At 35.3% G+C, this 26,135-nt stretch overlaps 2 protein-coding genes and 1 long non-coding RNA gene across 6 annotated transcripts; 1 reads left to right on the top strand and 2 right to left on the bottom strand.

Moving 5' to 3' along the window:
- Positions 1 to 618: 618 nt before the first annotated feature.
- LOC129323028 (N-acylphosphatidylethanolamine synthase) lies at positions 619 to 5,160 on the bottom strand. Of its 3 annotated transcripts, none has more exons than XM_054969555.1 (5): positions 4,837 to 5,160; positions 4,616 to 4,743; positions 2,876 to 2,961; positions 2,074 to 2,211; positions 619 to 1,170 (listed from the first exon to the last, which is right to left on the bottom strand). In XM_054969555.1, the coding sequence occupies exons 1-5, from the start codon at positions 5,043 to 5,045 to the stop codon at positions 883 to 885; spliced, it is 849 nt and encodes a 282-aa protein (XP_054825530.1). In that variant the 5' UTR covers positions 5,046 to 5,160; the 3' UTR covers positions 619 to 882. The 3 variants fall into 3 exon arrangements, with proteins under 3 accessions (XP_054825530.1, XP_054825531.1, XP_054825532.1); XM_054969556.1 differs by having other exon boundaries at positions 619 to 1,056; XM_054969557.1 differs by having other exon boundaries at positions 959 to 1,160.
- A 5,803-nt stretch (positions 5,161 to 10,963) lies between these two features.
- Positions 10,964 to 21,529, top strand: LOC129284460 (protein root UVB sensitive 1, chloroplastic). 2 transcript variants are annotated; one of them, XM_054919953.1, is made up of 6 exons: positions 10,964 to 12,679; positions 13,244 to 13,300; positions 13,504 to 13,516; positions 19,596 to 19,711; positions 20,544 to 20,720; positions 21,034 to 21,529. In XM_054919953.1, the coding sequence occupies exons 1-6, from the start codon at positions 11,660 to 11,662 to the stop codon at positions 21,316 to 21,318; spliced, it is 1,668 nt and encodes a 555-aa protein (XP_054775928.1). In that variant the 5' UTR covers positions 10,964 to 11,659; the 3' UTR covers positions 21,319 to 21,529. The 2 variants fall into 2 exon arrangements, with proteins under 2 accessions (XP_054775928.1, XP_054775927.1); XM_054919952.1 differs by having other exon boundaries at positions 10,965 to 12,679; positions 13,504 to 13,702.
- LOC129284461 (uncharacterized) lies at positions 20,900 to 24,535 on the bottom strand. Its single transcript, XR_008586868.1, has 2 exons — positions 21,795 to 24,535; positions 20,900 to 21,485 (listed from the first exon to the last, which is right to left on the bottom strand). It is a non-coding gene; the product is annotated as an uncharacterized LOC129284461 (long non-coding RNA).
- Between the last annotated feature and the right edge of the window lie 1,600 nt (positions 24,536 to 26,135).

Below are 26,135 nucleotides of genomic sequence, written 5' to 3'. Positions count from 1 at the left end.
AATTTCTCGTTTTATTTCTATTCCTATTAATAAAAACATTTCCATTATTGAACCAAATTACCAAATACATATGGATTTCATATCCTCTGATAGCATCTGATGGCCCCCTTTTTTTTTTTTTAAAAAAAAGAAACCTTAGCCACCCCAATCCTTACCAAACCAACTCACCTTTTTTGTGCATGTTTGATCTACCATTTGCTGGCCTAAAACCTAAGTTATGGCTTCAAAAAGCTAGTTGAGTGTACATGTCCACCTTGCCCTCTATCGTATCAGATAGCTTGACGACAGCAGGCGTATGGTATGGACAAAGACTCACATGACTTGCGTTTTTTGATTTCTAACGAAAATATAGTAAGACTCAACTTCACATTATTGATTCTTTAAAAGCCTCTTTGAGATATTATTATTGAACGTACAGCAAAGAACCCTAATGAATTTCCTTATATTATACCCCGTGATATAGATGCAGCTAAGCTTACCAAGATAAATAGCGGGAGAATCGGGAGTTGCAGAATGCATAATATAGACAGAACATGTACAATTTTTTTTTTAAAGTTCCCTGACTTAAATGCGTTATGAGCCAAAAATGAACTTTCTAAGTTATTTTGAACAATGAGATTTCAGAAAAATAATATTATTTAATCCATCTGATTATGCGCCATGCATAAAGGCCCCTACCTGATGGCACATGATTTACAGATTTAGGAACCAAGTTGGGGCTCTCTGTTCAGTTTTCAACAGTGCTCCATCTTAGGGGTTTCTCTGGCAAATAATTGAAGGCAAATAACGTTGACAAATTAACTCGCTAACCACTTAAGAGAAATTAAAACCAGCTTCATGTATTAAAAAAACAAAAAAGGCCAGCTTCAGATATAACTACATCTACAACCTAAGGATACTTTTTCTGAAAATCCTTAATCTTTCCACGGATGTTCGGATTTGCTCAGAAATTGTAGTGTATAGACATCTCTGTGCTGCTTCATCCAAACCATCAGGAGAAGTGCAAGGCCATCCATTGAGATGAAATGGCTCCTTTCGAGTCTGAGAAATAGCCATCTGCTTCATTTTTGGAAGGTCAAATTCAATTGGCTCACCAATAATTATGTCAATTCTCTTATTACATAATGGTAAAGGAGGCCGTCTACTAAACATATATTTCTCTGGCATTACCTAAGAATATAGATAGCATCACCCGTGAATAACCAAAATAAAAATACAGTATATAGTAATCAACTCAGATTAATTTCATTATAAATACGCTACGGCTATAAAGATATGAGCAATCATATTCATAGCAGTTATTCAATTATCATAAAAAACTAACCAAGAGTTGGTAAAGAAATTACTGAACACCACAACATAAATTGTGGACAACATCAGGGTTGTACACCTGTGATGACAGCAGAGGCGGATCTAGAGATTGAAGAGTGGGGGGGCTAAAAGCTTACATTACCATTTTTTACAAAGAAAACCATCCATATTTATGGAGAAGAGTGAAAATCGTGGGGGACAAGTACCCCGCTTGGATCCACCGGTGGATGACAAAAAGCCAATCTCTTGACAGTGAATATTATAACACAAAGATCCTTTGGGTTCACTATTTTCTCAGGCTTCTGGTGTTTATGGAGGGAATCAAATGAGAGAGTTTCCAACCAGAGATTTCTTTCTTTGTCTCTTCACTGGGATAGTGAAGTTTTCTTGGCCTCTCTTCAAGTTTTCACACGATGGCTCTCTAGCAGGGTTTTACTCTAATAGACTTATACACTATTTTCTCAGGCTTCTGGTGTTTATGGGGGGAATCAAATGAGAGAGTTTCCAACCAAAGATTTCTTTCTTTGTCTCTTCACTGGGATAGTGAAGTTTTCTTGGCCTCTCTTCAAGTTTTCACACGATGGCTCTCTAGCAGGGTTTTACTCTAATAGACTTATAGAGGGAGTAGAGAGTTCTAATGAGCCAATATTTTTCCTTCTGATTCAATACTATTTTTCCTAGAAGAGCACACAAAATTAATATATAGTATATTGTTTGTTCACGGGACAAGCCTATCACAAGGGGATAAAAATGGTGAGTTACCTTTTGAAAACCATGATGAACAATTGGCAATACAATTGGAGATAAAGATGCACGGACAATTAGACTAGCCGTTCCCCATTTCAATCGTCTTATAGGAGCATCATCTTGAACCACTTTTCCTTCTGGGAACGTATGCAGCTATCAATGCATTCCGAAATCAGGCATCAGAATTAGTAAGATTGACTTATTACATATTAAAGAGGGAAGGGATGGGGGGGGGGGGGAAGAAAAATGCAATAACTCAGTTCTTAATATTATTCAATGGCAAGGGTCATACAAATGAAGAATTTTAGGGCATATTTATGAAACCCTAGCACTAACCCTACTTAATAAAAGATAATCTAAACAAATATCAATTTAAATACAAGACTATATTTATTCTAACGAAATCCTAAATTAAAATAGGAAATAAAATCAAAATAACAAAATAAGAAATAGGATCAATTATTCTTCTTTCTCTTTCTAGCAAAAGCCTTTATCACCCCATCAGTTGTCTTTTACGTGATTCTTTCAGGCACACCATATATCTAATGAGATTAAATCATGAATTATTTTTTGGCATCATACGTCATCATCAAAGAGAAGCAAATGAAATTGACTCATCAATTATTCAAATTACAACAACAATCCATCATGCAACTGAATAATGCACAGGAAGACATGACTCAGAAATTCTTCTATTCATAATAATAAATAGTAAAAGGAGAAAGCACCAAAAAGATTATCATGAAAGGATTAGGCTCATAAAAAGTGTGTGTGTGTAGAGATGGATGGATGGATATACATGGTATTAAATAAATACCCAATCTCCATGATTCAGCCGCTCAAGAGCCTCATTCATGTGTTCCTGATAAATTCCACCACCCCTTGTAATAGGTATACACTTCCCTGTATAGTCAATTCCACCAACTCTTGTCGGAAACAATACTTTATCCATACACTACCAAAATATAGAAAAACTTTTCAGAAAAAACTTGGTTTGCACGGATTGATAAGCTTTCACCTAAAACCTCAAAATAGAAGGGATAAAATGTTAACATTCTAACATCCCACTTATTTCAAACTTTGAGCCTTCATGAAATAAAGTGGAATTTCAAACACATTCCTTCTGTTTTTAACAACAACAACAACAAGTCCTATCCCTCTGTTTTTAAATATAAGTAAATTTTAATCAACTCATACAGTTCAAAAAACTTGGTTAATACTGAAAATCATGCCTGAAATTACTTCCTGAATTTTGTAGGTTTGCTTATTAAAAAAAATGAAGCATATGACAGTTTCTCCAATAATAAAAACACAGAGGAAGTAGATCATAGACAAGATAATGAAGATTTCATCGGAATCACCACACCATCAAGGGATTATCGTGACTCTCTTCTGCCAAATACTTTCACCAAAAGAATGTTGGCACCATATATACAATCACCTTCAGCCAATGATATTTCCCCCAACTTTGATTCTTTTGATGGATCCAAAATCAAGTTAACTCCATTAGCCTAATTGGTTCACTGAATTGTTTGGGATATAATGGAATGTAATGGTTGAGAATGGAATGTGAAGTAATGAAGATTACATGAATTTGTTTGATATGATATTTAATGATATGTGAAACAAATTTAATATTAATCTTTTATTAAATTATCATAAAAATAAAAGGACACGAATACCCTCCCCACAAAATTCCTTCCCACTTCTCCAGTCCTTACCACCAGCTTCTTCCATCGTTCTAAAAGATTAATCACTTTGCAAGATTCCTTGCCCCTTCTCCAGTCGTTACTATGACTTCTTCCTTTGAGCACACTGAAACCAATTCCTAGACCCAATTTCACTCTCGCACTCACAGCCACCCACCCTTCTTTCCTTCACATCTCTGCCGCCCGTCATCTGAAGGCAGGTAAATGGCACAACAAAAGGAGGGTGGCAATGGAGATGGCAAAGGCATCAATCGTCTGATTTTTTTAAGGGCAATATTGTCTTTTCCTCATCCTACAATCCCCATTCATGTTGTCCAGCTGTGTAATTGGGAAGCTCTATTTTAAGGAAATTAAGATTGCATGGTATATTCCCCTTTACATTACCAAGTCCAGCCAAACATTAGGAATAACCCAAGTGCATGTGTTAAGGTTGAACAGTAAAAATCTAACATCACTGGTCAGAAAACTCATGCGGAATGACTCTAAATGTAAATTCCATACCTCACTCCTTTATCCCATGATGCAACTTAGCTGGAGAATTTGGCATCCCATATATGGATCCTAGTCCTTTACAAATTTAGGAGTTAAGAGACCACCTAATCCAACGATCTCAAACAACTATTACTATTTTTTAGGCGATATACACGGACGCTTGAGTTTCAAACATACCCATGGAGCATATCACTACATATTCAGCTTAGAAACATAATATCTACTCCCAGCTCATCTCAAGATGAATCGCCCTTCGATCACTCATCTCATTTGTTCAACCTAAAAGTTCTGATAAATTCTAAACATAAAGGTTTGATTTATCAGAGGTAGAAGAATTCCACCTTAGTTGAACTTACCGAGCCTGCAAATGTAAGAATAAAACGCATTCCTAAAACAAATATCTTCGGCAGCCAATACCCATCGACCGAGATTAGCATCAAAGGTTGGAAACCCTTTGAATCCCCACATAAGCGGATCATCCAACCTGTATAAGTAGCAAAACAGTAAGAGAAATTAATTAATTAAATGAAAGAATGGCCTCTGCAAACTCAATAAAACATCAGAGATCACGACTAACGTAGACATGTGATTGCTGACAGTGATAAGGGGCACGCCGGGAGGTCTTGATCGGACAAGACGAATGAGGGTGTCAGCATTGTGAACGCAGGAGGAGTTGAATAGAGAAGCCACCAACTTGGCGAAGGTCCCCACCGCAGTGAACACCATTCTTCTAGGGAACCCTCCCAAGTGCTCCGCACTCGCCGCCCACTCCATTGTCCGTCCCATTTCACCTCTACAAACGAAACGGTGCCAGCGGCGCCGCCAGTATTTTATTCAAACGACCCAACAAATCAATTCCAACCCGGGTTGTCCGATGTGGAAGCAGTGAACTTATCGCGTAGATTCGAAGTTAGTTAATTTATTGGTCTGTCCGATCCCAACTTTGCTTATATGTAGCCTCGAGAATAGCAGTGAACTTTTCGCGTAGATCGAACCGGACCGGACCAGAACCGGAACCGAAATGCGATAAATACTTATCGTGTGTTTGAATTAAAAAATTAGTTCACAAGTTAAAATGTAACTGAGATTAATAAATAAAAATTTAAAAAAAATATGTAAATGAAATATGATTTATATTTAAATATTTTTTAAAATAGTTGGATGGATAAATTAAAATTTATTTAAATAATCTAATTCAAAAATTAGTAAAAATATATAATGATAAAAAAGATATGAACTTTGTTGTATATATTTATGTGACTAATTTAATATTTTTAAACAAAAATTATTAAACTTTAAATTTTATTTTTTTTAAAAAAAGGTAGAATAAAAAATCTAAAGTAAATTGGCAAGTAAAAAAATCTTAAATTAAAAAAAAACAAATGAAGAATCATGCATTCACAAGTGAAGAAACAAAATAAAGTAAAAAAACAAGAGAGATTAAATAAAAAGAAAGAAAGAAAGATAATATGAAGAGTGGTAGGGCACGAAATATAAATTGCCTCCCCTTCCTATTATTCTTCTCAATAATATCACGCCATCATTTCCCCTATTAAATCAGCTCCTCACGCCAACATCTTTTAATGTTTGTTGAGAAGTTTAAAAGATCAGTTTAAGTTAAAACGAACTTTTATCCAAAAAAATACATTTCAATAATTTTAAATTCAGACAAGAATTTTGACTTTACAATAGACTTTTAATATCTCAATTAAGATTTGGGACATTCAAACCTTAATATGTTATGTTATTTATAAAATATTGTATGATATTTTTTTAATTGTTTTTACTTTTATAACAGAATGTAAATTTAATTTTTTTCCATTTCCCACCCTATTATCATTAATATCAAAATTAATTTATATTTAACTCAATTTAAATGTTAAATTTTTATTAGACGAACCAAAAATAATGTGGTGCACTTTGTCTATCTAAATATTTCTCCTAAAATATGTGAACTAAATTAGGATTCCATCGGTCGGTCGATTAATAGACTTTGATTTGGTTCCATAAACATTGTGCATCTATTCTTCTATTTATTTTTTTTAACAAATAAATCTATTTAAAATGAGAAAATGATAATTTGATCTCGTGAAATGTGATAATACCTTCTAAGTTTTAAGGGATCTAAATGTCATTATAATTTTTGATAAAAATGACAAAAATACCTCTTCATTCAAAAAAAGTAAAAAAATGTTGATAAAAAGTTGTGAATTCCTAAATCACTTTAGTTAATTGTTAAACTAGACTTGTAAATTTCAGAACCAAAATTGTGAGAAAAAAATTTGTTGCACTTTGCTGATTGAATGAAAATTACAAATGCCTAAACCACTTTAATCATTTATTAAATTGGAGTTGTAAATTGTAATGACTTTTGTCATTAACCAACTCTAAACTCAACTAAAATGATTAATACAAATATGGATCAACCTTGGCTATAATTCTAAGCCCTTGAAAGCATTTAAAAATAATAGGATCCCAAATCATTTTTAAAAAATAGATTATGAGACAATAACACTTAAAATCACTTAAAATTAGAGTAAAGAAGAATGGAAAACATAGAAATTGTTTGAACATTTAAAGCTAGTTCAAACAGGAGTAAAATAGGTAAATACAACAAAATATGCATGTTTGTCATTACTGAACAACATTTCATTACAACATGTGACACAAAGGCCACTCATTGCAACCAACAACTCCATCCTCCATAGTGTACCACAATTAACAAATCCTCAATAGCTAAGTGTTCATCCATTTCAGTAGGTGGTATGGAGATTACTTCACCATAGCTAATGGCCACATCTATCGTGGCGCATACCCTTAATTAGAACAAATCGGGTGGTAGAAAATTTAAGTTTCTAACTGCTCAGACTTTCAATTAAGAAGATCAAAGCATCCACATGCAAATAATTTATTAAACTATCTAATGGCCTTGATTTCATCTCACTCCGGTAACAAATGAAGATCTTGGAACACTAGATGCCAGACAAACTTTCATACTTCAAGCATCATAACAAGTGCCTCTCTTCTAAGCCCTCATCCACATCTCATCCAAACTAGGAATCCAAACACATACAAACATAGTATAGCATTGCATATACATAACTAAAAGTAAAGTCATTCATCATCAACACATTTACACAATGGACCTTCTCTCAAAAACATAGAGGCCCCACACAAAAATGCGCAAGTCAAGAAATAGGACTAGCAATCTAGCATGCAAATGATACATAATCCTTTTAACACATGCAACCTAAAGTTGGCAAATTACATAAATTCAAAATAATTAAACTAATCAACCTTGGTCAAGGTTATTTTAACTATTACCTTTGAAAGTATTAAGAACAATGGGATCTCAAAAATTATTTGGAAATAAGCAATAAAATATACACACTTGAAAATGCCTAAAATCAACGTAGAAAGATTGTGGAAAAATGGGATAAGTGTGGAGCATTTTAAAACAAGTCAAACAAAAATAAAACAAGCATTTTCAAGTATTTTGAGTGCATTTGTCACAACCAAATGCACATCTATCATAGCTTACGGCATAGAGGCCACTTGTTATGGCTAACAACTAATTTTGCCATGACCAACTCATATAAAGCAATCTGCCATGGCCAACAAGATGCTCTGCCATGGCATACACTCGTAAAAACCACAAATAAGATAACACATGATTTTAAAACTTATAATGAAATGTTCACCTTGACACTATCAAAACAAACCACACAACTGCTATTAAGGTAATTAGGGTTAAATAAGTCCTTATATTAGATTACCATAATGTCAAGGGTTTAGAAATCAAGTTTAAAAATTTGAAATCCTAAGAAACCCTTTTCAAAAAGATGTTTAAGTTTAAATGATAGTTTAAAATACTTATAAAGAAGTAACGAAAATATAAAAGTAGAAATCAACGCATAAAAATTCCAAAAACAGGCAAATTGGACATAGTTCAAAAAGCTTCATCCTCCATAATTCATGTGTCATCTTCTGCAACGGATGGCACAGAGGAGGATACTTCCTTGTTATACAATGCACCATGGCGAGCACGCTTTGTGCTGAGCTGCATTACTGCTGCCATGACAGCACTTTTAGATTAATTTTTAGAGTACGTCATTTCACTATTTGATGTTCGAATCAAGCGATTCAAAAGTCCACACGTAATTTTTTGAACCATCTAGATATTGGCACTAATTTCATAACAAAATTCTTTACCATTTAAAAGTTAGACATTCAAATACAAAAATACCATTTTTCCTTTCAAAACTTGACCAGGGGAATCCAAACTCTCAAACTAAATGTTAATAGACTTGAGACCACTTGAACAAACTTAAATAAACCACGATACACCTAATAAAACTATCATATATCAACATGTACATCACAATATAATTTTGACCAACAAAACCCAAATTCCACAAGAATCAAAGGCTTAGGCATAAGTCAACCCAAACATACCATAGCCATCCACATACATTTAATAACCACATTAACAGCACTTGCATCAACATTTCAACTTGTAATAACACTTTCATTACAACTATAATATCCTAGGCCAAAATACTCTCAAATAACATATTATCATGCAAGTGACTTGAAACAATGCATTGTCTTAAGTTGGCATGATTTATAGCTAATTTTTTCCTTCTCTTTGCCTTTATCAAAACCATTACCTGTAAAATATAACCATGGGACGAGACAATGTTTCGGTAATTAAATAATCTAATCTATTCACAAGTTACTTAAAAAGCATATGAGTGAGTAAAGTGGTAGTATAAAAACCATTTAATAGATATATAACACACATGACTATCAAATCTCATTCCTATAATGCATGATCAATACTCATTGCCTTATATCCTCCTTATTTTCATCGATTGAATTTATAGGCTATCAACATAATAGGACCAAGTCAATGTAACTGGACTAACTCAAACTCACCAATCATAAGAATCAGCCTTAGCCAAGGATGCTTTCGCCCATTTTGGACCACAAATTCTCCCTTTCTTAATACATACAGGATGTCTTATGCCCAATTGATCACTAAGATAGTACTAAGACTTTCAAACAAAAGAAAAATGAGCATAAGGGCTTTCATGATGTCAGTGTACCATATGGATTTCACACAATATATCCCTATTACACTAGGGCGAACTCTTATCGACTCATAAAAATCATGTTCATCTAATATCAGTCATACTTATTGAACTCATTAGGGATAAATATACCACAATCTCTAACATTTCAATCGTGTATCCGATTTATATTTATCAACCAACAAGTATAAATAGGTTTTAACTATAGTTTAATATCACTTCACAAATTTTCAAAACATCAAACATTAATACTAGTTTTCATAATAAATTATAAATATATATATATACACACACTTTCATAAAACCCATAACCATTTAAATACATAAGTAAAAGGACTAGATTATTTGGTTACTATAATGTTTGCTTTGATATTACCAGAACAAGGTACACAACATTGTTATAACAATCAGAATTAAGATAATTTCATATATTAGGTTATCATAAGATAAAAGTTTAAGAAAAGTAAATTTAAAAGTTGAGATCGCAAAAAACCCTTTTTTAAAATGATGTTTGAGCTCAAGCTAGTTTAAAATAAGCTTAAGGAAGTAACGGAACCATTGGAACATAAATTAATCCATATAATGATCAAAAGAGGATAATTTGTACAGATCCCAAATTGTACCATCCGCCGAGTCGGATGGCATAGAGAGGGAAGCCTTCTCGTTGTGCATTGCTCTGCAGCGCATTATTGTTGTCATGATGTGACAGCACCTTCGACCAACTTTTGGAGTAAGGGTGTTATAAAATACACTTGATGTAGCTTCCATTGAAATTTGTGCATGGTAGTTGGTATACTTGATTATAGTGTATTTATGTCTATTGCCCCTCACGGATGGCAAATGTAAGCATATCGCCTAGGATTATTGGTTTTGTATCGGGATGGTGTGGGTTGAGCAATTATAACACTTTAAGTGGTTTGTGTGCTTTAGCTTCGAGTTATCAAATTAATAGCTCCATCAAGGTCCACGAAGATTTGAACTTTCCTTAAGCCACACTCCCAACATAGATTAATTTCTTGAAAATAGCAAGAATTTTCACTATATCCAGGGGAACAACAACAGATTATCACTCTAGATAACACCACTACACTTAAAATTACCTTTGGTATTAACAAACCTTTCAACCTTTAGTTTGACATGCCACTCATTCATAGAAAATTTCTCTCGACTAACGTTTCTTTCATATGCTAGCAAGGAAGCTTTTTTAACCAAATCAGAATCACTACAAGCACGAAGAAGCTACACAACATGCTAGGCTTCCCCTCTTTAGCATTAATATAAAAATCCTATCTACATTTAGAGACCTAGATATCCCAATTTATGTACCCAAATAAAATAGCCTAGGCTATTTTCCTTTGCGTAGTTTTTATCTATTTTATTTGTGAAATTCCATTTCACCCACCCAGCATTATGGAGACTTGTAAAGGTGTACCATTGTTCCTTATTGACTATTGTTTTCCAACAATCAAGGGCACTTTGGCAATCTCTAATTAGATGCGTGGGGTCTTCGATCGTCTTATAGCCATATGGGCAAGTATGGTTCACTACAAATCCTGTACGTTGTGAACGCTCTTTCATGTGTGAATAGTCATATAAATTATTTGATTTCCTCCGTAATTGGCCACTGCCACAAAATCTTCCAAATGCTATCCACCGCTCGTCGAGGGCCTGCAAGTGAAAAATTATAAGCAGAGAGGTGGTGGGAAAAAAGACATAATTTTAGGAAATCACTCGTCTGGAGACTATTTTCCGACTTTGATGTCCAAAGTCTTATCGTCGACGGATGTTGATTGATCATAAAAACCAACAGGAAAGTCTTATGATGATCCCTTGCTCTTGGTTACCCCAGAAGCAAACCAAAGGAGCGTAGTACCGGAGACCCCTCCAAGTAACAAGATAAGTTGACTTCCTGTTGTCGGCAAGGATAAAACCCATACAGGACGGGTGCAACCTCGTCGTAGATTTTAACAATAAATAAACCGAAAATTCTAGTTTCTTTTTTGATGCCTAAATTAAAATTTACACTTACAAGTTGATTCATCCTCAATTGTGCATCTGAACATGTCCTTCCCCCAATCTCCCTCTTTCCGTGGGTGGGGTGGTCGTGGTGGCAAATTTCACTTGTTTGCCGCCGCCGCCGCCGCCGGTGTCAAAGTTAATTGAGTACTGATATACATATACATACATACTCATCCTTTAGACGTTTACCGAATTTTGACTTTCTCTGGCTCAGGCAACGGACTCCACCGTAAGTCGGTAACCCCCGCCCCAGCGGAAGCGGGTGGCTTTGGCTAGAGGGCAAGGAACATGACCTACACTTCCATGCCCCTGGCCCTTTCCCCGCGCTTCTCTTCTCTCTATTTCACCAATGCTCGTTCTTCTCCATGGCGTCTGTTTCAGCTTCATCAGCAGGCATCGCCACTGACCCTCGCCAATGTTCAAGCCCTCCTGTCCAAAAAGATTGATACTCCTCTTAAAACTTTTCCATTGCATCCTTTTCGCTTTCTCTCACTCTCTCTCTTGTTAGACAGTGGCGGCAGTGACGACGGCGGTGGCGGCAATAACAATGATCACAATAATGGCGGTGAATGGGGTTATCCTTTTGACCCTGAAGATTCATCTTCAGGGCCTTTTTATGCCCTTTTCTTTTCTTTACTCTTATGCTCGACTTGCCGTTGCTTCTGCCAATTCCTGTTTGCGAAATTCGCAATGGCCAAAACTAAAGTGGCGTCTTCCACAAGAACAGACTCTGAGAACGAAGCTCGGCCCGGTTCCGTCTGGGAAGTGAAGGGAGGCAAGAGGACTAGGCTTATCCCGAATCATATCAATGACGCTTTTGTTTTGGCACAACCAAGCTTGTTAATGGAGTTATCATCACTGGAAACTTTAAAAATTCCAAATTTTTTGTTATTTCAGTTCAGAGACCTCTTCAAGCGTTTGATGCTCCCCGAAGGCTTTCCAAACAGCGTCACAAGTGATTACTTGGAGTACTCCTTATGGAGGGGAGTTCAAGGAGTTGCTAGCCAAATCAGTGGAGTTCTGGCAACGCAATCGTTGCTCTATGCTGTTGGATTAGGAAAAGGAGCAATTCCAACTGCAGCTGCCATTAACTGGGTTTTAAAGGATGGAATTGGGTACCTCAGCAAAATCATGTTGTCGAATTTCGGTCGCCATTTCGACGTCAACCCAAAAGGGTGGAGATTGTTTTCTGATGTTCTTGAAAATGCTGCCTTTGGTTTGGAGATGTTGACTCCTGCATTTCCTCATCTTTTTGTACCAATTGGTGCTGTAGCTGGTGCATCGCGTTCTGCAGCGGCGCTAATCCAGGCGAGTGCTGCATCTAATATGACTATCTTGTGAAGCAAACTCAACTCTTGAATTTATTATTGGCAAAGGAAAAAAAGGGGGGAAAACTATGCTCTTGAATTTTATTGCCAATTTTCTGATTTTTTTAATCTGTTTCCGAATAATAAAAAAAACCACTTCATTTCATGTGCATCTATCTTTGTCTTTAATATATTTCAGACCGTAAAAAATGATGCTTCTAAGTTTTATTAGTTTGGTCTGTATGGACGTTTATGCCGTATATTTGTTCGAAAATCGGGTTAGAAGTGACGTTGAACCCATAATTTGAAGTTTCCTCTTTATTAGTATTATTAATTGACTCCTACTAATAGTGTGTCAAGATAAATTGACAAGATGGTTAGTTTACTCTACAGGCCTTCATCTTTGATTAAGTTGAGCAGTGAATACATGTATGAGAATAGTATGTTTGGCATCACCAGATGAATTTTTTATTTACGTTTCACTTATTTGTCTTGAAACTTCAGAATATGAGCAATTTAAGCAAAGCATGCCAACTGAATTTTCAAAATGATTTTATCTTTGTAGGCTTCTACGAGGAGCTGTTTCTATGCTGGCTTTGCTGCTCAAAGGAACTTTGCAGAGGTGAATAAAGTTCCCATACACTTTTAACATTTTAAGGAGTATGTGATTGATTTCAGTATTCACTCCATTAGTAACTCCGATTTTTTCCCCAATAGAATATTTCTTTCTAGTATTTAGAACTTAAAGTAGTTTGGCTTGTCTGAGAATTTGCAAGACTTGGTATTGCTTATATATTTCCCTCATGAATATATTTAATACTGTAGGTAATTGCGAAAGGTGAAGTCCAAGGAATGGTTAGCAAGTTTTTTGGTATCATGCTGGGTATAATATTGGGTAACTGCATAGGCTCCTCCACACCTCTAGTTCTTGCTTCTTTTAGTGTGGTGACTTGGGTTCACATGTACTGCAATTTGAAGTCATATCAATCCATTCAATTAAGGACCCTAAATCCTTATCGTGCAAGTAACTCTCTCTCTCTCTCTCTCTCTGAACTGTTGAAGTAGTAATAGATGTCATATAATGTTGTTTACTCTCTAAAGTAGGTTTAACTTCATTTTAGAATATGAACTTCTTTCAAGTTTCAATCATGCAGCGCTTAGTCATGTTTTAAACTAACTTTAGGAGGCAGAATGCGGAAAATGTGACGCTAGTTATTTTTTTACAAGAAGTTTAATAGTACAGTGGAGTACGTGATATGGGTAGTAATTAATAATTTAATCTTGGAAACAAGAAGAGTTCAATGTATAGCAATCAAAGAAAACCCTCTAGGACCATGGGCCCAACAAAATGAACAGGTTTTTGTAGACTGAGTTTCACTTAGAAAAATAACTTGACCCAGTGCCGTTATTTGCTCATTGGATTATGTGAGAGTATATTTAAGAGAAGGAAAATGAGAGAACTCTAGAGTTAGATGGTTTACACTAGTATGTTTATGGTCATTTCTTGCCCCAAAAAAAAAAAAAATCATCTGAGAAGGAGTGAATAACTACAGCAAAGGAAAATACAAAAATGAAAAACACAGAAACTTTGTAATTGCTATAAGTCTATGACCTGTTAGTAGCACATGGCCCCTTCTCTTTCTGTGGCAATCTATCTCTATAAGGCTTTTCCTTTGTCGATTTTTCTAATTTTTAGCATCAAAGCATCTAAAACTACATGTAAGGGTAGTTAGATAGTTGAGTAAGTTAGGCCATTAGAGTGTTATGGTCTGCCATCGAGAGAACACTTGGCTATGTAGCTGTTACGATAAATTATGATCTTTGCATCACGAAGTCACCTGACTCAAGAATTACTGCATTTAGTGATGCTGTCTGATTGGGGCTGTGGTATTGATGACAGAAGTTCTACTTCAGGTGGATGTGTATTTTTTGGTGCCAATACTATGGCGTGGTACTCTAAGAAACAGGTAGTGGTTTCTAGGTCTGCTATGAAAGTTGAATGCTGGAGTCTTGCCCATGTCGTAGCAGAAATTGCTTGGGTATGGTCCTTAATGTCAGAACTTGGTCTTTCTCACACACAACGTCCTGTGGTCTACTGTGACAATCAAAGTGAAGTACTATTGATTGCCAATCCTATTTTGCATGCGATGACCAAGCATGTTGTGTTACATATTCACTTTGTTTGGGAAAAAGGTGTAGAGAAACAACACATTGTACCCCACATGTCTTCTGTTAGAGTAGAAGATTGTAGATGATATTATTTCATTTATTGTGTAAATATTATAATCTCAGCATAGTGATAGTATAATCATAGGTTGATAGGATTAATGCATATTTATAAGCCATTGTGATAGAACTGTTATTTTCCTTAGACTTATATGAGGAAGACAAAGAAGGTGAATGACTCAAGTGGAAACACTTTGACTGGTCCAGATGTTTATCCTTCAGATCCTAGCTGTAAGGAACAGTGACTTATGATCTTGTGTTATGATTAGTATCTTTTTGGGCGGTATGGGCTGAGGGGAAGCCATGCTGTAACTATTAGAAGTCTTTTGCTGGTATGGGGGGGAGAGATGTCTTTAGTGAGGGATTTGTGAGGAGAGATTGGCCTCTTGAATGCCGGAAGGAGTGGACCCTCTTTTGTGAGGTGTACAACTTGTAATGCTGTTACTTTTATGATCTTTCAGGGAAGATAGGTTTTTGGCCAGAATCAAAGGAAGTTTTGTAACTCTGATTCGGTTTCTCTCAAACTATTAATATCAAAAACCTCAATATTTTCCCCTCATTTATTGCTGTTTCTGTCTTTTAGTTTCTGTTTGTTGTGATACTGGTTTGGGTCTCATTACATTGTGATTGAGAATCCTTCTTGTATATATAGCTGTTGTCGGAATGAATAAAATCAGGCATTTGAATAATTTCTCTTCTCATGGTATTAAAGCCCTAGGTTCTGTATCATCTCTTAGCTTCATCCTTTTTTCCTTACCATCAGAATCACTGTGAGGGTTTATTTTGAAGTTGCCTTATTGGTGTCACCTCCTACTTGGGGAGTCTCAAAATTGTTTGATTGGCATTTCCCATAAAGCCTTGTCCCTATTTGTGTGGTGCGAGTGTCTCAGATGATGGCTCGTATGATGTCATTTCCTCTTCCTCTAGTGACTTGTGCTGCAGTGGAGGTAAAATAGTTTCTCTTATTTCAGAATGAGAAATACGTACAGAATATATGCAACAAGGGCAGTAAATTGTGTGCCCACTAATCATGAAATAAATGAGAATAATCTAGATCCTAAAATAACTCCCTAATATTGGGTATTTACAGCATGATGAAATCAGATATTCTTATATTAATTACTAGGATTTCCACACTCTCTCTCAAGTTGGATCATAGATATTTATGATCCAACTTGCCCACAAAGTCTTCAAATTTTTCCTTGGGCAGCCCCTTTGTGAGAATATCTGCTTTTTGTTCTCTGCTTGGCCCATAAATGAGACATACAAGTCCCCTGATATGTAAAATAATAAAAAACCATGTGTTATCTAGGTAGTGGTAGCTATTAAAGGGCAGTTAGGTCATTTGTTGTTCTGTTTGACTATTCTACACGTAAACCCCATAAATACTAGGTTTCTCTTAATTGTAATTAGGCTGATATCATAAAAAGTACATCATTCAGAAACCTCCCGATTCTCTCCCGATTTTCTCTCTGTTCCTTCCTTCTTTTTCTGAATTCTCTTCCTTTCCTTCTCAAATTCTATCTTCTCTCTCTCTTCGATTCTACTTCTTCTACCTTTCTTCATGTCATCCCCTTTCAATTTCTCTTTGATGACAATTTAGTAGTTACTAGGCCATGAACCTTTTGTAGTAGATAAGGCTCGAGAAAATATACCTTTGTGTACAGTTGTATCCACGGGTTGCTTTCATTGGGGCTGTTTGGCAGTCAGTAACTCCAAAAATTTTTCAAGGTGATCGTTTTTAGTATGTGACTGAGAAGAAGAGTCTTCAGCCTTGTCATCACTTGTAGTGGCATGATAACCACGACTAGTCGACTACCTCCCTTGTCTTTCTTCAGTTTCCAATTAGGGGGCATACCATGAAGGTCCTAACAACTGTCTTTCATATGGCCTTTTTTCTTGCAGTCACCGCAAACAGGTATGCCTTTGGAGTTCTTTGACTTGGATCATCAAGAGACCAGAGCATATGGCTCAGAAGTAAGGGTTTGAGTGTTTCTCTCGTCTTGCAACATCACTCGCTATTGAGATTCTTTCTCTCCTAACTTCTGCAAAAGGTTCATGCATAGAAGGCAAAGGTACACAACTCAGGATTCGCCCTTGGATAGCATCAAGCTCTTTATTAAGGCCTACTATGAACTCAAACAGCCTTCTTTATCAATTTGAATTCAAAATTGTGTAGCATTATTAGAGCAGCGCCAATCCTCTTCACTGTTGAGATCTAATTCTTGCCAAAGAGCCACTTTTTTTTTTTTTTTAATGTAAGATAGTGGTCATTCAAGCTTTGGGTCCCTTGCTTCATATGCCTTAATTTTGTCTTAATTTCAAAAAGTTGAGACATTCTCACTGTTAGAATAGCCTTCTTTGACGGTGATAGAACCCTATATTCTAATAAGCTTTAAATAAGCAAAAACTAGAAAATACAATACAAATGGAGATTGAAAATACTATTGCTGAATGATGAAATTGGAATATAAGGAAGACAATGATTCAAGCTAACCCCATCTCCCTCATTCACCCATAAACAGCAGCACAAAACATAAACCACTTGCTAACACACAGTAAAACATATGGATAAAATGATGAAGTAAGTTGATCTTCCTCCATCCCAACTTGGCATTTAAGAGACTAGAACTCTCCTTAATACTCTCAACTTCCAAAAGACTCCACACCCTCCTTGTGCATGAAAATATAGATTTAAAGAGCCAAAAAGTAGTCATTGCCCCTACTAACACTATCTAGCTATGCTCCCCTACTTTTCTATAGAGTTGGGCAAACGAACTACGGACTAGCTTGCTAGATAAATGGGCTAGCCTATTTTTCTATATAGTGTTTCTCTCTCTTCGATTGATTTGGTGATGGGTGAATGCATTATGGAGGACCTTCTGTTGTCGGCTCTCTTTGAGCAAGCTTGGAAGATCCATGCAATTGTGACAGAGTCTGGGGCTGACCAGGTTTTCCTTTTAGCTTGTTTGATTATTTGTTTCACTGCTTAGGTGTGCCTGCGCATGATTTTCTTTGGAGGTGCTAATTTTTATGGGTTTTGTAAGGGAACACATGAGGGCTCCTTCACAAGGCTTAGGTAGAGGAGCTATGTTCTCGTTCACAAGGTTCATGAGGGCTCGTTTGATCTCAAAATTCTGAGCAGCAATCAGTTCGATATCATGATTTTGTGTTTTCCTTCATTGTCATTTTCTTCCTTGTTTTTCGATCTCATCATCTTTGGATTTGCTAGGGTACCTACGGTTTGAAATAAATCCAAGAATGGATTTTATATGTTTTTTGTTTGGCATGTTCTTTTGATTGCTTGGTGCCGTGGTTTGAAATAGATCCAAGAATGTATTTTCTATTTCTTCCCTGTTTAATTGCGATTTTAAAAGCCATTGATGTTGACCTCTCAATGGTGCTTCACTGCCTCCTAGAAGTGACAAAGGTTGAGCATGTGAATTAAGATGGTTTTAAATGAAAAATTGAGGTGGATGCCACATGGCATGCCACCCAAGCACAACAAAGTCAATTGATAGTCAAACGTTAAGGTGTATTAGGATAGGGCAAAATTTTAATGGTTTTAATAATGTCTGGGCGACATTGCATCTTTAAATATTTTAGGATACCAATTGCATATCCAGAGAAACTTTGAGGTCATATTTGTGCTTTAACCCTATGATTTATTTTATGTTTAATTACAAATTGGGACTGAAAAATAAATCATATTGCCAATAAGTAGGCATTACTCCTACCAACATTATCTAGCTTTAATCCCTTACTTTTCTATCTCATCTAGTCGTTTCCTATTATATTTTCTTCTAAACCAATAGTCCCATCTTTTCTGCCCTTTTGACATTCTTTTTATGTCTCCTTTTGTGAGATTTGACAGTGTAAGGTAATGGGGTCTTATCAGACCGCTTCCCTTATGATCAACTAGTAAACATATGAACTAAAGCTTTCCGGGCCGTCAAATAAATACATTTGTAACAAGTTAGGCACATACAATCAACTTGGGGGGGAGTGTTGAGGATCAGATTATTCCTTGTTTTAGGGGGCATGTAAAGGAAGTTAGACTGTTGAGTAAGTTAGGCCGATAGAGTGTTATGGTTACTCAAGCTACCTGATTCATACTGTTTATAAACACTTAATTATGATGAATAATACATATAGTTCCTGAATTCCTTTACTGCATACATTTAATTTGAGTTTACCAATCTCTTCAGTCTTAACCAATTAAAAGTTTTCTTGTAACAAGTCAAAAGCATGTTATTTTTTTTTATAACAAAAAACCTCATTGCCTTTTATTTTGTGATTGTTATTGAAATTATCATCTTTGCCATTATTCCCTTTGTTCTTTTTTAAAAGTTACTTTCTAAAAACTTTTTATGTTTTCATTTATAAGTCATTTTGTAAAACCTATGAAGCAATTAATATTTTTCCCCAATAGTTCTCTTGGTATGGATATGTTGAGTAATTATGGTAGAGAGGGAGGGATTTAGAGAAATGAGGAAGATGGGTTAGAATTGATTATATTTAATTAAAGGGTATTTTTGGAAAGATGAGGTGATTTTAAAAACATAAACTAATTTTAACTAATTTTCCTGGTTTGTGTAAATTAGCTAAATGTGACTTACGAACAGAGAGTACTACTCATTTGGAAATTAGAAATTCAATTTGCATGTCATCTGCATTGAATGCTTTTGCAGGTTTAGTTTTCAGTGAATATCTACTAAGTGGCCAAGCACCTCCAGTTAAAGAGGTCAATGACAAGGAGCCGCTTTTTCCAGCTGTATCCATACTAAATGTAACAATTGCCAACAAGGTTGTTTATTCATGTTTTTCTGAATATTTTTCTCTTATTTTCAACCTGAATCTTTTAAATTAAGTTCTTGTGTTTGATGTTTTAGTTCAGAATCTAGCAACATGCTAAAAGCATTGTTTGCTGTTTCTGGTTGCTCCTTCTGACTTCTTCCAGTTTTTGTGATTAAATTGAACTTGGGGTATTATCAGAGCTCCGTGTTTCCCTTGCTACAATAGCTTTCGGGAAATGGTATTTTGGCAATTGTGAAGGGTTTGGTGTTTTCAGTGCTCTGAAACCAAAGCCATTCCTTCACTCTTTTACTAATTAGCATTTGTAAGAGATACTCCCTCTAGACCACAATATAAGGCACCTTTTAGAAGCCTTGCTTGGTTCAAATTATAGGGTATTTTGTAACTTTTATAATTGTTTTTCTAACTATAGCTCTACTTCATTTATTACTCTTTGAAAAAACAATGCATTAGAATTTTAATTATCATTATCAAGACACTTATATAAGGTATTTAGTGAGGGTATAATTGGAAAGATGCAATTTTTTTTTAAAAGAAATTGAGGTTTTCAACTAACATTTTTTAAGAACTGTAAATTAGTTACCAATATCCTATATTTTGGTCCGGAGGGAGTAAAAGACTTGTGGACTGGCAATTGGTCTATCTACGATAATATTACGCACTCCTCTACGTTAGCATGTATTGAATAGGTTGCCAATGCCTATAAAGTTGGCAGGTATCTACGGTGGGTTGGTAGTATTACAGCTTTCATGCTTTGAATTTTGTGTTATGGCTTGTTCTTCAATTTTGTTACAGGTATCGTGATTTGTTCGATTTTATTATAGGTACCATCATTTATTTTATCTTCTGAAGCAAAAGATGCAGCTGCAGAAATTGAAAGCCGACTGCAACTGGGATCTAAGCTAAGTGAAATCGTCAATAGCTGGGAGGATGCGCTTGCTCTCTTTGGCCTCTATAAAAATGAGGGCTACATCTTGTCAGAGCATATGGGAAAATTCTGTGTAAGTTATCAATCATTATCACCTTGTATTTTCTTGTCTGTGTAAGTTATCCAAATATGTATAAATGTAAAAAGAGTAGACTTTGTTTTTAAATATGCACAAATAAAAAAAAAATTGAGGTATAACGTTGTTTCAAGAGAGGTCCGTGCACATTTTGAATATTGAAGGAAGGTATAAAATTTAGGTGGTTTGTGAACTTTCATCATTTTATTGATGTCTTGCAAAAAGTGAGGCACTTCTGAGCTTACACATGGTCTGATATTTCTTTCTACTTTGTTGCATGGATCTTAAATGGCATATTTGCCTGGTACAGGTTGTGCTCAAAGAAAATTGTTCGCCACAGGATATGCTCAAGGCATTGTTCCAGGTCAGTTACCTCTATTGGTTAGAGAAGAATGCAGGAATTGAAGGAAGAGGAACTGTTGATGACTCTAAACCTGGGGGGAGGCTGCAGTTGTCTCTAGATTACGTGGAACGGGAATTCAACCATGTCAGAAACGATGGGGAAACGGTAGGTTGGGTCACCGATGGGCTTATTGCCAGGCCTTTGCCCAATAGAATTCGTCCAGGAAACATGGCATCGTATGTGAGTAGTTGATATGACAAAATGGCTGCTTAGCTTTCCATGCAGCAGAAAGAGTTTGTTTGAGGTGTCTCGGAGATCTTGGGGCTCTTTAGCTCTTTGCAAGTTTAGTAACATGTCCTGTGCCGTAGAACATGCACCTCCATCCATCTAAACGAATACAAGTAGCTGAAGAACTGTATCTGAATAAAAAAAAATACAAATAGTTTGATTTAAAGACTTTAAACTACGTGATGCCAGTCATTTAAGGGCCATTATCTAAGGAGAAAAACCAGATCAAATCAATCATGAAAATACGTATTTTAATCGTGAAAAACCAGATAAAAATATGTAACCAAAAAAAGTTAAAAGGGCAAAAATGCTCATGATCTTTAGCGGGTGCAATCATCCCAAAATTGTTAAAGAAGCCAAATGTCAGTTATATTCATTGGAGTAATCGCCACGGGCTTTCTTTCATGAAAACCAAAGTTTGTGACGTGTATTGTGCAAACCTGAAGAGCTGCTTTCTTCTCTTCATCGCTTTTCTGCTCATTTTCTCAATCGCTGCTCTCACATTAGTGAAGGAGATCAAGGTTGAAGCCAAGCAAGACCAGCTCGAGGCTTTGATTCAGAAGGCGGACAAGAGCAGCATAGGCATGGTGGAGTTCTCCTGGTTCTTTGGCAAGGTCGACTTGGATCTCATCCACGCTCGCAACCCTTACTTGGAGGATCAGCTCTGCCAGATCTTTCGGATGTTTGGCTGCAACAGCAATAGCTACATCATTGTCACCGAGCTTGCACATTCCATGGCCAAATTCAGCAACTTTCAAAAATTCTCTCGAGCCATCACTTCCGCTGCCTTTGACAAATCTTGGGTCTAAAAGTCTCATTACTTCTCTCATAAAATAATTTCTCATCCCTTTGAGCATAAGTTTTATATCAAGCATCCTTTTCATGTTATTTTCATTTTATCAAGGTGTTAGATTTTCTGTTAATGGCTGCAGGAAGTGAAGAAAATGATGGAAGTGAGAGAGAGAGAGAGAGAGAATGGGTGGCGGGAATGAGATAATAAAAGTAGAGAGTAAAGCTGGAAATACGAGCAGACTTGACCCTTAAAGACCTGGGCCCTAAAGCTCGGTTCTTCATTTTGAACCTTATTTTTCAAACCCGGCTCTTATGTGAAGCACTCAGGGCCGGCCCACAAGCCTTTTTTTTTAAAATAAAAAAATTAAAATAAAATTAAACATTATAAATTAATTAAAATATTTTGAAATTAAAAAAAATTAAGATCCTCATAATTTTTTAAAAATTAAACAGCATACATTTAGAAGTTTAGTAATAAAATTTAAATCTTAGTTAAAAAATAGTATATTTTTTACAAATACACAAACATAATAATTATATAAAAATAAAAAAATATCATAAATTTTATGCTATACACTAATATTTATTAAATTATATTAAATTAATTTTAGAATAAATTAAAATTAATAATAATATAATGCGTGTAGGATCAGGTGAGCAGATCATTGGCTTCAAACATGTGTTCCACTAAAGAAATAATAATAATAATAATAATAATAATAATAATAATAATAATAATAATATAACAGGGCTTGAAGGGCCGTTCGGGTTCCGAGCTTTTTTTTTTTACCGGGCTTATCAGGACTAAGTCTTTAAACCCAATTATTTTAAAAAAATTTATTTTTAAAATTTAAACCCTTATTTAAACAGATTTTTTATGCTCAACTCTCCAAGCTCGACCTTATTCTTAGCTTTAGTAGAGAGAGGGTGTTTAAGGGAGAGAATGAGAGGAAAGATGAGACAACTCGTGGAAGAGGGGAGAAAAGTCCATGCTGATTCGGTGACATGTGGCCATGACTGTGGATGCATTTAACAGGCATTTTGCCTCTTCAATGATTTTTGCACAGTTGCACCTGTTAAGTCAATATTATGAGTACTTTTATATTCTTCACTTAATAATATTAGGTGTTCATAGAATTTGGCTTGGTTGGGAGTTTTTGGAGGAGAAGTGAGGGGAGGGAAGGTGAGGGAAAAATGTTGTTTGATTACAAAATTTGGTATTTAGAAGGAAGGCAAATTTTATGATTAAAAAATCCTTATTAATATTATTATATTCTAAATATCATTGCTTCAATTAAATAAAAAATATAACACCAATTCTACGTGCCATTAACTATTTATTACGGGCTGCTATATATATGTTTCCAATTCCAGCCCTAATAATTTTTCTACTAAAAAAATACATTTAAAATTAATGAGATAATTTGTTAAAATTAATCAAATAACCTTTTTTTATTAAAAATATTACCGGAATTTATCATAAACAATTTTCTAGTTGAATATCATAAATAGATGAGATAAAAGATTTTTAGATTCAAAAATAAAAGTAAATTCTGATATAAATATCTTTTTTTAATAAAAGAAAAGGAGTAAAATAACATAAAGGCATATACATTATTTTATAATTAGCTTCCCTCCCTTCTCCTTTTGAATCAAACAAAAATTGTTAAAACCCTTCCCCTCCTCTTTCCTTCCTTCCTTCCAAATCAAATGAGAGTTCATTAAAGTTAAACCCCTCCCTACCCTCCTTTGAACCAAACCTTATGTAGAGGAAGAATTTATGGATATTTTTCCCCTTTAACAAAAATTTTGCCTACCCTTGTTATTTATTTATTTTTTTTGTGCCTACCCTCTTGAGCTCGTGTGTAATGATCATGGTATTAAAACCCGGATTAGACCGACTAGGTCAACTCGAAAACCGGTGACCCAGTCCCTTATCCGGTCTGGGTTTACTCCTAAACCGATGAGGGAATGAACCGGTGTAACCCGGTCAACCCGATATAACCCAATTAACCCGGTAGGTTGACTGGGTCAACCGGGTTATTTTTTTTGGAGGATTTTTTTTTCATTTTTGATTTTTCAGAGTGTTAAGTTCAGAAATAAGATAACAAAAAAAAGTAAAACTAAAGTTAATAAAAATGAGAAATTAGAGGTAGAGCACGCTAAGTCCAATTCAGATTTTTAAACAGCATTTAGTTCGGCTTTCATCTGTGTCTCTCCTTTCTTGCCCTAACCTAATCAGCGTCTCTTCTCTAGCTTAGTCTCCATCTCTTCTCCAGACTCCAGCTCTATCTCTATCTCTGCTATCTCCATCTCTTCTTCAGCTTAATCTCTGACTCTCCGTCTCTTTTCCAACTCAATCTCCGTCTCTTCTCTAGCTCTATCTCTATCTCTTCTTTAGACTTTTGAGATTGAAGAGTTGTAATTATAATGATAGATATTTAAAGTGTTGTATTTTATTACTATTAAACTTTTGAGTGGTTGGACTTGGTTGAATATTTTTATAATTAATGTCTTTTTATTTAAATTATATTATTTTAATCATGACCAGTTTGCCACCGGTTCAACCCCCGATTCAATCCTAATTGAACCACTAACCCGTGACCCAGTGTCATGATTGGTTCAATGACCGGTCCGATTTTACGTACCTTGGTAATGATGGATAGCGATAGTTGGTATTTCTATTTAATAACAAATAAGTGATGAATTGACGGAGGTAGTCAAGTACTCATTTGAAGGGATCCTTTCTGCTTTCCCCTAGTTAATTTTACCCAGTAAATGAAAATTGAACAATTTTTTTTCCTGCAGAAGAAATGACTTGAAATTATAAAATTTTGTCCATATAAAAAATAATTTTAATTACTAGTTAGCAGTTGTTTTTCCTTGGAAACATTTTAACCACTCGATTCAATTTCATATGACAATGATTTCTGTCAACTCAAAGTCAACCATAGCTCTAAGGCTCAAAGGATGTTCAAGGGCGACGTTGGGCGGGCACTGATCCCAGCCAAGTGCCTAGCCCCATAAATACTTGGTACCCAAAAAATTAATAAGAATACTAAAAATTTTAGAGCTAAAAATGAATTCAATTTTCTAAAAATATACTTTCATTTATCTAATATACATTTGTGTATGTAAATTGAAAATATTCTTAGAATGAGAAATAACATTTTTTGGGGATAATATTATTATTATATAATACTGAGTTAATTAATTAACTTAAAATTTTAAATAAAATTATTTACTCTACTTAAACAGCTCCTCATAACATGTGACTTAAGCAAGACCAGTTCTGTTGTTAAGGTGACAGATTTTGTTGGAGCCATCAGGCCGTATCCAACAAAAGTCAGATTACAGTTGCATTTTGAACCAAACCAAAAAGACGCAAGTAATGGATAAGATGGAAGGATTTGCCTAAGAGCGAAAAACATATGGAAGGAAATTATTAATCCTATTTATTATAACCACTTTTTTTCTTGTAGCTTGTAGGAATGGATAAGATGGAGCACTACACACCACCTTAGCAAGGGTATGTTTAAACAATGGCCGTGGATCAAAGTGTTTAGAAACATATATTGGTTATTGTGGGAACACAGATGTAAAGATGTGTTTGAAGGAACTAATCACCTTCCAAGGGATAACCTCAGCGTCTGCATTAGGAGGCTACTAGAAGAACGAGATTTAGGTTCTATCACAGTTCAACAAAACTATGGAGTTACTCAGAACTACAACTAAACCGCTCCTACACATGATAAAATTCGAGTAGATGTGGACGTGTCACTCTCAATCTTGTAGTGCGACTTATGGAGGTTTAGCCAGAAACCATAGAGGTGAATGGTTAGGTGGTTTTACTTATAGTTTGGGTTATCTACCGATCACAATTGCTGAAATTAAAACCATCAAGTGTGGCTTGAAATTATGCGCAGGCATGAACTTGGATAAGGTAGAGATCTTTACAGATTCCATAGATGCTGTGCATTACATCCATA

Source organism: Prosopis cineraria, unplaced genomic scaffold (genome assembly GCF_029017545.1).
Source record: "Prosopis cineraria cultivar Desert tree isolate PC_DT_omini unplaced genomic scaffold, ASM2901754v1 PC10, whole genome shotgun sequence".
Taxonomy (NCBI): Eukaryota; Viridiplantae; Streptophyta; class Magnoliopsida; order Fabales; family Fabaceae; genus Prosopis; species Prosopis cineraria.
Note: the sequence above shows the minus strand (reverse complement) of the source record. Positions and strands in the feature narration are given on the sequence as shown.

Coding starts and splice junctions, on each gene's coding strand:
- LOC129284460 (XM_054919952.1), top strand. CDS start 11,660: ATGACCTACACTTCCATGCCCCTGGCCCTTTCCCCGCGCTTCTCTTCT. Junction 12,680..13,243: donor CTGCAGCGGCGCTAATCCAG/GCGAGTGCTGCA, acceptor TTATCTTTGTAG/GCTTCTACGAGGAGCTGTTT. Junction 13,703..19,595: donor CCTAAATCCTTATCGTGCAA/GTAACTCTCTCT, acceptor ATGCTTTTGCAG/GTTTAGTTTTCAGTGAATAT.
- LOC129323028 (XM_054969555.1), bottom strand. CDS start 5,045: ATGGGACGGACAATGGAGTGGGCGGCGAGTGCGGAGCACTTGGGAGGG. Junction 2,212..2,875: donor GGCTGAATCATGGAGATTGG/GTATTTATTTAA, acceptor ATGCATTGATAG/CTGCATACGTTCCCAGAAGG. Junction 1,171..2,073: donor TTCATCATGGTTTTCAAAAG/GTAACTCACCAT, acceptor CTATATTCTTAG/GTAATGCCAGAGAAATATAT.